Genomic DNA, 16,556 nt, shown 5'->3' with positions numbered 1-16,556 from the left:
AGGCATCTCAAAAGTTGAGACAGGCCAAAAGCTAGGCCTCTTGCTTCGAACAGTTAGCCAAGTTGTAAAAGCAAAGGAAACGTTCGTGAAGGAAATTTAAAGTGCTATTCCAAAGTACATACGAATGATAAGAAAGTGAAACAGCCTTATTATTGATATGGAGAAAATTATAGGGGTCTGGAGAGAAGATCAAAGTAGTCAAAATATTCCCTTAAACCAAGCCTAATCCAGAGCAAGACCCTAAACCTATTCAATTCTATGAAGGCTGAGAGAGGTAAGGAAGCTGCAGAAGAAAAGCTGGAAGCTAGGAAAGGTTGATTCATAAGGTTTAATGAAAGAAGCCATCACTGTAGCATAAAAGTACAAAGTAAAACAGCAAGTGTTGATGTAGAAGTTGCAGTAAGTTATCCAGAAGATCTAGCTAAGATCATTGATTAAGGTGGCTACGGTAAACAAATGATTTTCAGTGTGGGCAAAACAGCCTTCTATTGGAAGAAGATGCCATCTAGGACTTCCATAGCTAGAGGAGATGTCAATGTCTGGCTTTAAAGCTTAAAGAACAGATTGACTCTCTTGTTAGGGGCTCATACAGCTGGTGACTTTAAGTTGAAGCCAATGCTCATTTACCATTCCAGAAATCCTAGAGCCCTTAAGAATTATACTAAAGCCACTCTGTTGGCACTCTAGAAATTGAACAACAAAGCCAAAATGACAGCACATCTGTCATTTAGATTTACTGAATATTTTTACTGAATATTTTGCTGAATATTTTAAGGCTACTATTGAGACATACTGCTTGGAAAAAAAAAAACCCCTGCAACAAGACCTAAGAGGTCTGATGAAGATTTACAAGGAAATTAATGTTGTTTTCATGCCTGCTAACACAACACTCATTCTGTAGCCCATGGGCCAAGGAGTAATTTTGAATTTCAAATCTTATTATTTAAGCAATACATTTCTTAAGGCTATAGCTGCCATAGATAGTAATTTCTCTGATGAATCTGGGCAAAGTAAATTAAAAACCTTCTGGAAGGGATTCACCACTCTAGATGCCATTCACAATTCATGGGGTAGACTAAAATATCACCATTGACAGAAGTCTGGAAGAAGTTGATTCCAACCCTCATGCATGACTTTGAAGGGTTCAAGACTTCAGTGACAGAAGTCACTGTAAATGTGGTAGAAAGAGCAAAAGAACTAGAATTAGAAGTGGTGCCTGAAGAGGTAACTGAGTTGCTCCAATCTTATGATAAAACTTGAATGGATAAGGGGTTCCTTCTTATGGGTGAGTAAAGAAAGTGGTTTCCTGAGATAAAATCTGCTCCTGATAAAGAAGCTGTGAACATTGTTGAAATTACAACAACAAAACATTAGAATATTCCATAAACTGAGTTGAGAAACTAGCAGCAGGGTTTGAAAAGATTGACTCCAATTTTGAAAAAAGTTCTACTGTGGGTAAAATGCTATCAAATAGCATTCACGCTACAGAGAAATCTTTCGTGAAAGGAAGAGTCTGTCACTGTAGCAAACTTCACTACTGTCTTATTTAAAGACATTGTGCAGCTACCCCAACCTTCGGCAACCACCACCCTGATCAGTCAGCAGCCATCAACATGCAGGCAAGACCCTCCACTAGCAAAAACATGACTTAGTGAAGCTCAGATGATCATTAGCATTTTTTAATGATAAAGTCTTTTTAAATTAAGGTATGTACATCAGTTTTTTCTAGACATAGTGCTATTGCACACTTAATATTTAGATTACGGTATAGTGTACACACAACTTTTACATGCACTGAGAAACCAAAAAACTTTGTGTGACTGGCTTTAATTTGCTATTTACTTTATTATGGGAATCCAGAACCGAAACCACACTATTTCTGAGTTATGCCTGTATTGTTTTCCTTAATGGCTGTACTAATTTACATTCCCACCTACAGTGTGTAAGGGTTCCCTTTTCTCCAAATGTCACCAACACTTGTTATCTTTTGTCTTTTTGATAACAGCCATTCTAATAGGTGTGGGGTGATATCTCATTGTGGTTTTGATTTGCATATCCGTGGTGATTAGTGATGTTGATTTTTTTTTCATATACCTGTTGGACATTTGCTTGTCTTCTTTTAAGAAGTGTCTATTCTGGTCCTTTGTCAATTAGATGGTTTAAAGAAAAATATTAACACTATAGCCAATCATCTAAAACTGCAAAAAATCAAGAAGGTGGTGAGCAAGTAATTAACAACTGGGAAATACCAGACTACAATTCTCAGCACAGGAAAGAAAAATGAAGACTTGGGACATAGGACACTGAAGTTCCAGCCTTGACTCTTCCCCCAACAAGATGTAGGGTATCATCATTCTAGACCTTAGTTATTTATTTATAAAACATAAGCTTAAACTTTGGGATCTTAGAGCTCTAAGATATATGATGATAATGCTCTGGCTCACTGTTGCAATCTTACTTTATTTTATTCTCCAAATGTGAAGAAATATGAAAAATGTCAAAATATATTACCATGATACTTTTTTAAGACTGACAGTCAAAATACAGTTGTTCTGCCATTCATTTTTGAAGACATAATCAATCCATAGACACTGAGAGGTCTACTTAAAGTGTGGTCCAGAGAAATGCTGGTAAATTATTTGTTACCGGTCCATGACAATATAAGAAGCTTGAGCCAGAATCTGAAATACATCATCAAGAAACTTTAGTTTAGATGTTGTTTTTTTTTTATATAGCAACATTTTCTCATTGAAGTAATCAGTATACTGATTTACGTTCTGGAGACAGCACCTTATCTGTTCACAGATCAGTAACAGTTTGCAGACCAGTACTTTGAATAACTACTGCTATATAGCATAGTATACACTTTCACATTTTCATTATGCAAAATAAAAAAATAAATAATTGTCTTAACGTGCACTTTCCTACTTCTGTTAAGTACCTGAAGTTGCTTACAAATGAGAAATAGCAAATGAAGCCTTTTGAAGTGTTTCTTTTTCTTTTGAACAGCCAGAAAAATAAGCACAGGTCCAAAGGTGAAGGGGAATTAGATAGTGAGCCTGAAACAAATTTAGTATGATCTACATCCTCTTTAAACTGTTTCCATTTGATTCTTCATGGAAAGCTGTTTGTGTTGGATGACCTAAGTGTCTTTGTATAAGATAAGCATTTGGTTCTTTTTATTTGGTGCACTTAGGAGGAGGCAATAAATAGCACTGTTAAATTTGTGAGGAATCAATTCTAATTTGGAGACCAACAATAAATTATAAGCCTAGGGATTTCCGCAAACCATCTGCAAGGGATTAATTGTTGTAATTTGGAGATTTGGGCCTATAGCTCCATTGTGATCATCTCTAGAAATCTCAGGGTGTATACGAGGCTTTCTGGAAGGAGGAAATATAATTAGCATATGTTTTGAGAACTGTGTTCACACCCAAAGTCTTCTCAAATAATGCTTTGATATTTTCAACTTTTTTCTTTGTATTTCCAATAGGGCCCATTTACTGCCTAAAAATGCCTAAAGACGGATTTATTTTTCTGATTCACATGCATATGTTTTCCCTCCAGATTAGAAGTGCTACAAGTCATCTGGAGTGAGTTGTACAGTTCAAAACATTCTGCACAATAAGCCAAACAAAAACAAAACTCACACTTCTAGAGGGGAAGAAAATGTAAGCCAAGAGAAACACAATCAAAATGCAGAGTGTGCCAACAAGCCACACCTCGTCAGCTTGATGTTCTACTAAATTCCTTCTCCTTTGGGACTTATTTCTATAGAGACCATCTCTCTGTTCCATAACTAAAACTAGAAGTTGCTAGGAAACAGTCAGGCTTCTCAGGACACAACTGAAGGGGAGAGGCTGCTTCCTACCAAAGGGTATAGAAATCTGAAGCTATTTCTGACATACATGCTATTGTTATGAAACCAGCATTCTCAGCACATCTATTTCACAGAGCCCAAGAGAGAATTTATTATGCATGTTCCTGTTTAGCCACACAGTATTAAATTTATGACTTAACCTGAGCCTCAAAAATTTTTTCCCATTCTAACATGGTGTTTTCTCTTTTTTTTCACTTCCTCTCCAAATGTATCATTTTACCTACTTTCATTTAATAGCATCCAAAAAATTGTTTTGCACATTTTCATGTTATTAATTATTCATTCGAAAGATTATTCCCAACACAGTATTGGTCCTATTAAAGCACTGAAAATTTCCACATGGCTTGGAGTTACTGTGTTCAGAATTTTTATATCAAAATTTGTGTTACTTCTTTTAAAAACAACCTGGTGGCTTTCACAGATATTAAAATAGTCCTTAACACTCTCCACGAAGTAGTAACTACCAAAGCAGCCCACTCATTCTTTATCTTGCCTTTAAAAGCAGTTGTTACCCTTTTCCCTTATATTTCTAGCTGTGTTTGTGGCTCTATTAGGAACAACTGCAGGTACAAGAAAGCCTGCTGCTGACTTAAACAAAGAAAACATTTTTTTCCACATATAACATGAACTTCAGAGTGCCAGTCCAAGATCTATTTTCTGCTCTGCCATCCATAGCTTATTATTCTCTTGACTGATGCCTCATGATTGCTATATGGATGCAACAGCTCAAGACATCGTATCTTTTCACCAGAGTTCCAAGTACAAGAGGAGAGGAAGTTTAAAAGACTCTTCATGAAACTCTGGCTTTTATTGGAAAGCAAAGTTCCCCCAAAGGTTTCCCATTAGATCTCATGGGCAAGAACCAAGTCACATGTCTACTTCTAGACTACTCAAAGGTTAGATTAGCGTACAAGTTTAGACCTTTCCTGAGCCTAGGGAGGGCCTACCTGCCCTGAGATTAAGGACTTACTGCTCACCACACTGACCCCATCAGGGTTCTGACTACAGAGAGAAGGGGGCAGAAAATGGACCCTTGTGGGGTCTGGGATGCCAGGTCCTCATCCCTCTTTCCTGCTAGGGATAGAAATCTATTAGAAAATATAGTAAGAAGTGACAACATAGATGTAAGCAATCAATTTTATTCAGAGTTCTTTGGAAATGGCTAGAGGGGAAAATTGAGACCTCTTATCTCCCATCCTAAATCACATTATAAAGGAACTTCTGCTTCAGGCCTTAATGAAGTAATTAGCACCAGACTAGCCTTCCCAATGTACATAACTATAAAATTAGAAGTAGAAGTGGTTTTCAGACATTGGAAAACAGATGGTGTTAGACTATAATCTCAGAGAAAAGAGAAACTTATGAGGTGACTCTATGATCACCCAAATCTCAGATGGAGGACAATTTCCTGAGTGTAGAGCAAGAAGCTAGAGTCCATAGCAGTTCTGCTGAGCTTGGATACAGAGATCAGAGTCTGGGTCAACTGGAGTACTAGAATTTCCAGGCCAAGGCCCTGGAAAGAAAAGAGCTCTAGAAGGATGAGGGCCAGAAGTCCACAAAGGCAATCCCCTACAAATCTTTGGCCAAGGTCTGGGCTGCACATGCTCAGAAAGAAATGACCAAGGCTTTATGGAGAGCAGCTTTACAGGGCTGAGAGGACAACAGAGTGACCAGAGGTTAAGCAGTGCTGGTGAATGTTGGAGCTACAGCCCAGCCAGAGTGAAGAGACCTGGCTAGCACTCCAGGCATCCAGCCAAGACATCAGAAATGCTGCTGCTTAGGAATAAGCACAATATAGTAGAATAAGGCCTACCACACAGTTATTTTACCACAGCCCAAAAGCAAGACCTAACAAAATCCATTGGGGAGACCAAACTCGGAGGATGAATTCCACCAAGTTAGAAATAGTAGAAAAATACACTGGCCTTTCCACAGATCCAGTCTAACAAAGTGTAAAAAATCAAACCTACACAAGTTCAAAGAAATAAATCTGCTTATTAGAAAAAAAACCAACATTGTTATTCCACAGAACTCAAAATTTCTACCACATAGAATCCTTAATATCCAGTGTAAAATCAAAAAGTGCTAGCTATGCAAAGAAACCAAAAAATAAGAACCATGGTCAATGAAAAAAAAAAATAGTCAACAGGAACTTATCCTGAGACGGCCTAGATGTTGAAATTAGAAGACAGAAACTTTAAAGTAGCTATATTCAATTCAGTTTGAAGAACTGAACAGAAATATGATCTGAATGAGTTAACACACAAGCAATCTCATAAGAGAAATGAAAACTGGAAAAAGAGAAATGCATATTCTAGGAATGAAAAGTCAAATAACTCAAAGTTTAAAAATCCACTGGGTGGAATTGACAACAGAATGAAGACAAAAAAAAAGGGCAAAGTTAGTGAACTTGAAAATAGATAAATAGAAATTATCAAATTTGAATATCAAAGAGAAAAGATGTTGAAGGAAAACGAACCAGGGCCTCGGGGCCTTGCAGAACAACATGAAATGATTCTAACATATGTATAACTGGTGTCTCAGAAAAAGAAGAAAAAATAAAAATAGAAAAAATATTTGAAGAAATAATGGCCAATATTTGTCCAAATTTCATCAAAAACATTAACTTACGAAGCTCAGAGAATATTAACTGGAATAAATAAAAAGAAAATCACACCTAGGTATAGCATAGACAAACTGCTGGAAACCAAGGTAAAGAGAAAAATCTTGAAAGTAGCCAAAGGAGGGGAAAAAAGACATGTAACATACAAGAGAACAGACACAATGATAACTTATATAAGAAAGACACAGAAGCTTCTTGAAATAAACTGATGAAGAGTTATCACTTTTCAAAAGGGATTTATTTCCTAATTCTGCTTTCCTAGTGATAGCCTTGGATTAATTCCAGACTTAGGACTCTGACCTATACTTCTTCCTCTAGAAAGTAAAATATAACAACATCAAGATTTTGTGGGTTTGGTCACTTGGAGATAAGATTCATTGTGGTTGGAATTCCTTAGTTCCTTCCTGATTAAATTTAGACAGGGAAATAAAGCAAGTGTGTGTATGGGAATCAACTTTTAAAGTGATTCTAGCAGTTTAAAGATTAAGTTATTCATACACAAAATAAATCATCTTATATGAGAAAGTAAAATTATTTCCCAAATAAATATCATAAAAGGATTTTTAAAACTACAATTTGATATTTTTAGTCTTATATTAAGTCTTCTATTAAGATTATAAAATAAAATCTAAAATGGTAAAAAATGAGAAAATCTAAAGAGAAGTTATATGAAGTGCAAAAGAGTGAAATTACATTCAGATCAAAAGGGTTACGTCTAAAGTCCCAACAAAACTAAGATTTTTTGTGAACATAATAATACAAATGTAATTTTTAAATTATGTATCTTCCTCAATTTGATTATATTTTTAAACACACTTAGGGAAAATGCTGTGAAGACTTTTCTCCTTTTTTGGTTACCATAAGGAAAAAAAAGAGAGATAATAGTTCATTAAAGCTTTGCCCATTTTAGATTTTTTGCTTTCCAGCATGATTAACCATTAAGAGTTATATAAGTGAATACAAATCAAATGTTTTTATTTCAGTCAATATAAAATTCTTTATCCCAGAGAAAAATACATTTCAGTGGGTTGAACAATCTAACAAAATTTCAGCAAGAGTGTTGTTTTGCCTCAAACAGGGCTTCTCAACAGTGGTGCTATTAGCATTTGGGGCTAGATCACTGTGGAGGGAGGCTGTCCTATACATTGCTGGATGTTTTACAGCATCCTGGCCTCATATCCCCCTACCCAGTTGTGACAACCAAAAATGTCTCCAAACCTTGCCGAATGTCCTCTAGGGGGCAAAATCTTCCCTGGCTAAGAAGTACTGCCATAAACAGATGGGTCTTTTTTTCCTCTGATTTATTCGTTAAAAAAAAAAGGGCGGCAGGGTGGTGGGGGGATGCTTGGCTTACAACTTACATTGAAAGCAACAATGTCTTCCTAATATCTGATGCTAAATTTTAGAGAGAATTTTCCTCATTCAATGAAAAGTTCTCCAACTTTGGAAAATGTCAGATGTTATTATTGGGTTGGATTTCAATTTTCTTTCTGTTTAGTTGGTAGGTTAGATTTTTGCTTTCCAATGTGGCAGACTTCATACTTTTTGGGATGTTTCATTCATCACTCACTCAGCAAATGTAAGTTCACTAAGAACAACAAGCATAAATTAGCTAAACAGAGCTGGACTGTTTTTATTAAAACAAATAGCAATTATTTATAAGTCATTTGTCAGGAAAACATGACACTTCCTTCCCCTAATTGATCTAGAATAGAGTCATGAAATTTAAAAATAAAAAGACATCTTAGGCTACAAGTAGTTCTTAACAAAACTCAAATTTTAGAAAATACAGAGCTTTTAAAATGTCATCTAAATCTATACATCTCTTTCATCAGTTTAAAAATGTTAGAAATGTTAATAGATCTCTCTTTCTAAAATGGGACTGCTGATCAAGAGAAAGGTGAAGTTTTATTGGTGCAATTACTTTTGCATCGACCTAATAGAAAATACTGTAACACCTGAAGGTTCTGAAGGTTCTGACATTTAATGAGGTAGAGATGTAACCACAAACTTCATAATATAAGCAAATGTACTATTGAATCTCCTCCTCCCAAAGAAGAAAAAAAATAAATTCCCAGAATCTGCTATGTGTATATGTGCATGTGAATTTTTTTCCAGGAGAAAATACAGAATGGTAAAAATGTCAAACTAAAAACTTTTATGCTCTGAGTCACATGTAAGTCCATTCCATTCGACTCACCTATATGATAAAGTCCAATCCAATCACTGGGGTCCACCTCCTCTTTAATGTCCCAGAAGATAATGAGGTTCTGGGCTTGCCCCAGAGTGTACTCATACATGCTGGCAGTTAAGCTGGAGCGGCTCTCGGAAGTCACCAGGTCGGTGTCGCTGTTGGCCCGCTGCAGGGTCATGTTCTCTGGCATGGAGCTCTGCGCGGCGAGGCTCTGGAGGTTCTCTGGGCTCAATGTGTACCGCATCTGGGGATTTCGACGCCTCACAAAAAGCAGGTGCTCCCGGGCTGAACTAGCCATCCCGTCTGCCTCTCTGGGGTTGGCTGCCTACAAAGCTGCAAGAGACAGATAAACATAAAACATTAGTGCTACAACACGAAGAATTAGATTTAAGCTTTCCAGACATAAAGCCTTAAAGGTTGTTTATTAAAGCCTGATCATGCAATAATCTTCTGTTGTCAAAATAAAACCTATTATTCTACTGTCAACTGATGATGTCAGAAACAGCCTCTATAGAGTCAAGTCACATGATGGCAAAGGCTGTCACATGCCTGTGACCCTCGATTTCACTTGGCACAGCTTTCTCCTAGCAATCAAGGAGGAGAGGATTTCCCTGCCATCCCTTTTAGGTCTATCCTTTCCCAAACACCCCATGTTCAAACATGGCATCCTCTTCTCCTTTTCCATCCCACACACATATTTATTTGCTGCTGCAGTGAAATTTTATAATAGCAAGACACATGCCAAACACAGTTGAAGTACATCACTAAGTACAAGTTCACTTGCTCAGTTTCCTTAGCATAAGAATGTAACTCACCGAAATCTTTTCAGGAGCTTGCTCAAATGTCACCTCTTCTCCTAAATACAGTGGCCATCACATTTAAAACTGCAGCACCCCAGCATTCCCCTTCCCTCCTTTCTTGCTTTATTTTTCTCTATAGCAATTTTTGTGATCTAATATACCATACAATTTACTTATTTATTTGGTAATTGTCTACTTCCCCTGACAAGAATGTAAGTTTCACAAAGGCAGGGATTTTCATCTGTTTTGTTGGCTACTTTATCCCCAGTAACAGTGCCTGCTACACAGTACATGTCGATAAATATTTGTTAAATGAACAGATGCAGGAAGAGTAAGCATCTTTCTCCTAGATACTTCTTGGCATAACTTGTATCTCCAGTCCCTTTCCTGAGCCTGCCCCTTGCCATCCTGACTTTCTGGCTGGTCCACATTATTTGGGCCATCTGGATCATGATAAGCTATTTCCTTTGGCTCCCACTTGGCCTCCATCCAAAGGAACAAGGCCTTCCCTGTTGGAACTTATACAGCCCCTTTTTGGCTCACTGAGTCTAGTTCTAAAATACTTTCAGATACAGACAGAGACTCCAGTACCTCCCGTACTTTAACGCAGTACAACTAAGGTTCTATCTACCAGCGCCTTACCTGTTTGCCATGGGTTTACATTACCTCACTCGGATCTCACTAGCTTTACATAGAATTGATCTGATTTTCTTCTGTACCATCCCTTTCAGAACTACATAATCCACTCATGAATTTATGGATTTAACATTTATTCCGCACTCTTAGTACCTGCCACCATCTTCATTATGCCATGTTTCATTTCAAGGCAAACCCTACTGGGTCCTGGGAAGTCTATGAAAAAACTTTCTGCCACTCACATTAGCACTTCTCATATGATATATTTCAACACCCACTGCATGAGTTTTCATTTAAAAAACAAGCAAAGTAACCTTGGGTGCAATATTTACATGACAGCTAACAACCTTGGCTACTGAGTCTGAGAGGGGAGCAAGGGAAGATAGGGTTCCCTAATTTCTCCCATCCTCCAATTCAGTTCACAGATGCTTTGGATAAAGAGGACATGCTTCTGTGCTAGGTTTATAGCACTTGCAAATGTATTTATTCAAATAGTTTCTGCCATAAAGTAGATCTCATACTTCGAGCACTATCTCTTGAATGAAAATAACTTGGACAAGATATCTTTTGTGAAAAGGATAGAAATAAAAATGAACAGATAAGCTGATTTTCTCAGTTCAATGGTTTTAAATTCCATATCTCTCTTCATAAAGTTGGCCCTTATTTTCTGTATGTGGTCTATGGTAACTCTAATACCATAAAAGAATCCATAATTATTAGAAAATCTCCAATCTATTAAGCTTAAAATACAGGTCAACTTCTAATCTGATAGTTTCATGAAATTTCATTTTACTGACTTTTTCTTTATAAACTCAGTGAGTCATGCAGCACATCAGCTTCAGCAAGAACTATAAATAATTAACTCCTAACACATTGTAGTTGAATCAAAAATGCAGGCTGTATATAACTAAACTACTTCCCTGAAAGAAAGAAATAGGCCACAATCCTTATAGCTTAAAACCACAACAGAAGAAACACTGATAATTATTCTGCTCTAGAAAAAAGTGAAATAACATGTATGTATGCCCACATTACTGTTTTTAAATTGTCTGTACTTAAGTAGAGAGATAGGTTAGCACAGCAGCTAGGAGAAAAAGCTCTAAAGCCCAACTTCTGGATTTCGGTTATATCTTTACTTTCTATCATTCTATGATCTTAGGCAAGTTATTTTAACTCTCTGTCCCTCTGTTTTCCCACCTATCCAGGAAGAACATAATAACATCTGCCTCATAGGATTTTGGAGAGAACTAAATAAATCAGTACAGATAAAACATTTCAAACAGTGTCTGGCATATAGTAAGTGCTTGGTCAGGTTTAGCTATTAATACCATTATGTGACTACATTCTACTTTAATTATATCAAGAACTGGTTTTAATACTCCCATAATTCCCATCACCCCTTCTACTTAATCAGCATCTTCAGTATTTCAAAGCATAGCCCCTAACAGAAACAGAAGAGCCTTGTAGGCAGTGAAGACCTCAGATAGCTCAGAGCCCAAGCTTTGGCCCCACAACACTGACAAGAGCCATTCCCTGGTCTTCAAGCTGGGCACGGTGGCTCAAGCCTGTAATCCCAGCACTTTGGGAGGCTGAGGCGGGCGGATCATGAAGTCAGGAGATAGAGACCATCCTGGCTAATACGGTGAAACCCCGTCTCTACTACAAAATAGAAAAAATTAGCCGGGCGTTGTGGCGGGCACCTGTAGTCCCATCTACTCGGGAGGCTGAGGCAGGAGAATGGCGTGAACCCGGGAGGCGGAGCTTGCAGTGAGCAGAGATCGCACCACTGGACTCCAGTCTGGGCGACAGAGCAAGACTCCGTCTCGAAAAAAAAAAAAAAAGTTGAAACTCAACTTCATCACCAGTAGTGGGTTCATCGTTCATGCAACAAATTACTGTGCTCCTCCTAAGTGAAAAGCATTAAGGATACAACAGAGCAAAAGTCAAAGTCCCTAGTTCAAAAAAGCCTGCATTCTAACAAGAAAAGACATGCAACTAAGGGCCAAAAACCAAATACACGATACATATTTGTTTTCAGTGGAAGAACAAAAAGAGTTAGAAATGTGTGAATCTGCTAGCTTAATTGCACCTGCAAAAATGTATAGACCATCTACTACTACATGTCTACCATAAAGCTGCAGCGTATGCTAAATAGTAAAAAGAGTAAGGTATTTTTTTTTCAATTTCTTTCTTTTATTTTCCTAACAGAGCCCTTTCCCTGTGGGAACTTGAAATTTTGGGGAACAAAAGCAAATATTCATATATGAGATAATTCAAGCTGGTATCAATGGCACTTTACATACATGTATAATTAGTCTTAACAAATATGTTGTGGGGACAATAAATGTTGTAGGGCATCTGAAAGTGATAAAAATATATTTATAATGGGTTAACCTTTTCCAAAGCACTTTCACATCGGGTATCTTGAGTAAGGCCTCAGAATGTTGTGAATTAATTCCGAGAGATAACATCATTATCTTTGTTTTCAGATGAGGAAACTGAGACAGATTTGTGAGGCAAAAGTTTGGCTGAAGAAGACAGAAAACACTTGGTGGCAGAGGTGATATCTGAGGTGAGCCTTAAAGAATTAGAAAAAAAAGAAACGCATGAAGAGCATTCTAACTGGAAGCATGGATACAAAGAAACTACCAAGGAAGAGTACTGGGAGGCGGGGAAGAAAAAAACAAATGTAGAGTTTCCACAGAACCCGGTGAAGACGATGAGAATCCTGCAAAAGAAACCATGTACTGGCTGGGCACAGTGGCTCAGGCTTGTAATCCCAGCACTTTGGGAGGCTGAGGCAGTCAGATCACCTGAGGTCAGGAGTTCAAGATGAGCCTGGCCAACATGGTAAAACTCTGTCTCCACTAAAAACACAAAAATTAGCTGGGCATGGTGGAACATGCCTGTAATCTCAGCTACTTGGGAGGCTGAGGCACGAGAATCGCTTGAACCAGGGAAGTAAGGGTTGCAGTGAGCCGAGATCGCACCACTGCACTCCAGCCTGGGCAACAGAGTGAGACTCTGTCTCAAAAAAAAAAAAGCACCAGCCTTGGAGGGGGTGGGTCACCACAGTGCCCACTGACGAATGCAAGCCCCAACGTGACACATAAGATACTGAGGCTCCATGAGGTTAGGCCCACCCAGCATCACAAAGCTGATGAGTCAGTCACATGCTTAAAAACAAAGTTAAAGCGGCAGAGAGAAAAATCAAAGAGAGAGAGAGAGAGAACTTCAAAGTCAAGGAAGGAGAGACTCCAAGGACAGTGTCAAATGCTGCGGGGAAAGACTGAGGAGTGGGGAAAATCAGTGGCCGAAAGAGTTAGCATGGAGTGGTAAAAGTGGGGTAAAGAATCCAAACTCTTCCTCAAAAGGCTGGATGGCGAAGAGAAGGAGGCATGTGGGGAGGGCGACATGGATTGAGACAGAGTTGGGTTTGTTTGCTTTCACGTTTTGTTTTGTTTTTAGGATGGAAAAGATTCTGCATGTTCCTAACGCCAGCATCGGAACTAAGAAAACAGGAAATATTTGCTGAATGAATAAAAACCGAGAGAAAAGGGCCAGTAAAGAGGAGAGAATGAAGATGTAGGAAAGAGAGGAGACATAGTACAGAGCATGGCTACTAGGCTGAACAAAAGCTGGAAGACATAGGACAGGTGGAGAATTAGTCCAAACCAGCACTGTCCAACTGAAATATAACACCACCCATGGGTGTAATTTAAAATTTTCTAGTAATCACATTTTAAAAACATAAAACAGATGAAAATTTTAACATTTTATTTAACTCACTATATCCAAACTTATTGTTTCAACATTAGTATAAACAGTTATTAATTTTTTTCTTTCTTTTTTTAAATACTAAGGCTTTTAAATCCAGTGTGGATTTTACACTTAAAGCACATTTCAGTTCAAACTGACCACATTTCACGTGCTCCACAGCTACATACAGGACCAGGAAGTACAGATTTAAACCATGGAGGTGCCCCCACTTCCTTTTCAACTCTATTGATCAGAAAGACCCTGAAGGTAGCTCAGAAGAAGATGTCATTGAACTAGCTGACAATAATGTGTTAATAACCAAGAATTCCTTAATCCTTCCAAGAGTTCTTTCATTACACTTTAGCACAAAGATGCTTTTTGAGCCAAATCTCTAATAGGAATCATTGTTCAATCCTGTTATATGAAGACATCCAGTCCGGGGGTGGATGGTTTTCTGGGGATAGACTTGAGGATGGGGAGGTTGACAAGTCTCAGAAAGTCTTTATATCTCTTTTTGCTTCTTTTCTTCTACCCTGAAGCTGTATAGTCTTCAAAAGCCGAACAGTGTCCCAGAGGTGCTTGTGTGTCAGGGGAGGAGATGAAGTGGGGAAGGGACGGAGGTTTTCTATATATTCCTTTAACAAACTCTCATATATGATATAAACTTTTCCTAAGTGATATTCAAATATATACCGGTTATTTGTAAGTCAGTACATAAATCAGTAGCTGTATATATTTAAACTTCACCCTGCCTCAATTTATTTATCTATTAAATAGAAGTAATTTTAATGTACCACGCAAGGTTGTTATAAGGATTTAAATACTGTGGATGAAAGTGTTCAATAAAAAGTAGCCATGGTTATTTTAGTAGGCAAACATTATAACTACTGAATTAATTAATGCATTATTTAGTCTAGGGTAACTATTTATGCCTAAGAGCCTGGGGAGAGGAACACCAGGATTTGGAAGACAGTGAACAGAAAGTAAATACTGAAGACCAACTTCACATATTAAAAACCACTAGAAGTTCTGCCTAGTCTAGATGACCCTGTACTTAGAAAAGAAGAAGAAAACGTCCATCCTTCCCCTGTGTCCACCTATTCCACATGGCTCCTGGTTTCCAGGGCTGAGAAATCAGCCACATTAGGTTATACAGGCCTTGAGTTACAGCTTAAGAAACTCAACCGTAGCTTTTATAGAACTGTTTCTGTATTAAAAAGTAATGACAACCTCCAAACAACCCCCTTAGAAAAGAATTGCAGAGCCCACCGCCCACAAGCCAGTGATGGGACAGTGTGAGATGTAAGAGAGAGGAGGCAAGAATTTAAGAAACTTGGCCACAGAACTTGAAGTATTCCTATTGGAACCTGACCAAGAGTAGTGAGTGGGGAGCCATTCCAGGGTCTTGAGAAGAGAGGCGAAAATAGGAAAGGGAAGTCTGAGGAAACATAATCTGACAGTTTATGCAGGGCTGATTATAACAGTAAGAAAACAGAGGTGAGGAAACCAGTGAGAAACTGATCAGTCAAGGAACCCAGTGCTGTTGGCAGAAGACAGATTTTAGTGACATGAAAAGGAAATATCAATCAAGAATGTTTCAAAGGAAGAACCCATAGACATGATGACAGATTAAATATAGGGGATAAAAGTGAGGGTGAAATTAGGACTAAATTCTGGATTTTCAATCTAAGTGACAACAGAATCCCAGAAACATTGACAGGGCTGAGAAAATCAAAATCATTTCAGGTGAGATGGAAGTAAACGCAATATATCCAAGTAAATATAACTCTTATGAGGGTGGGTCCAAATTGTCGATTGTTATGAGGCCAGGGATAAAACAAATATTCACATGCAAGTCTCTGCTCAATAATAGCCCTAGTATTAATTAAAATTGACTATGCCAATGTATCCCTAAAAGTCTTACATCAGGGTTTAAAAACCTCATTCAGATGTTTTACTTTACATAACCTAGGTCAACTGGAAAGGAAGTAAATCAATGATTTTTATTTAGATTACAACAAGGGACTATTATCTAATTGCTTTGGAAACCTTAATTTTTCCCTTACAGGAAATGTAATATAGTTTTTAGAGTTCATGTTTTGATAGTAAATAAGTACTGTGCAAAAATTAATTTGCAAAGTCACATAATAATGAAAAAAATCAAAGCACTGTAAGTAAATTTTATACCTAAAATTTGAGTTTTAACTACCTTATTCAATGTAATATTCTCATATGGGAAAATCAGTGTTACTCAATAACAGAGAACGGCTGCTGCACATTTTCTAATACTGAAACCTAAGAACTCTCAATTTGCTTCTTGATTTCACATTTCTTACTGCCTTCTGCAATAAGAAAGACACATTTTCTTCAGAAAATTATCCACGTTCTTTTGAAAAGCTTTAGAAAATAAAGCCGACGGCAAGGGAAACAGGTTAATATTCACTATATGGCTTAAGTAGAAAGCTGGTCCTTTAAAGCTCCTTAGATAACCCATCCCTCCCAGGGTAAGTCTGTGCTGCAGCTATATGTCCCATTCCCAGTGGGCACAATTTAATATGATGTAGCACTCCTTAAAAAATTTTTAAAAACTCTCCTTCTAAATATGATTAGGTCTGCACCATGCTGCTCTCCCAGATAAAAGACATCTGTTTCAAACAACTGAAA

At 37.7% G+C, this 16,556-nt stretch overlaps 1 protein-coding gene across 4 annotated transcripts in view; it reads right to left on the bottom strand.

Annotated features, from left to right (window-relative positions):
* The window catches only part of HECW2 (HECT, C2 and WW domain containing E3 ubiquitin protein ligase 2), a 402,919-nt gene that overhangs the window by 235,167 nt on the left and 151,196 nt on the right, over positions 1 to 16,556 (bottom strand). For all 4 annotated transcript variants that reach the window (XM_058440001.1, XM_032755095.2, XM_032755096.2 and 1 more), the window contains exon 2: positions 8,704 to 9,030. In XM_058440001.1, the coding sequence (XP_058295984.1) occupies positions 8,704 to 8,995 (292 nt within the window). In that variant the 5' untranslated portion in view covers positions 8,996 to 9,030. The remainder of the gene's footprint in view (positions 1 to 8,703; positions 9,031 to 16,556) is intronic.

The sequence above is a fragment of the Hylobates moloch genome, unplaced genomic scaffold, assembly GCF_009828535.3.
Source record: "Hylobates moloch isolate HMO894 unplaced genomic scaffold, HMol_V3 SCAFFOLD_1, whole genome shotgun sequence".
Lineage (NCBI taxonomy): Eukaryota > Metazoa > Chordata > Mammalia > Primates > Hylobatidae > Hylobates > Hylobates moloch.
Note: the sequence above shows the minus strand (reverse complement) of the source record. Positions and strands in the feature narration are given on the sequence as shown.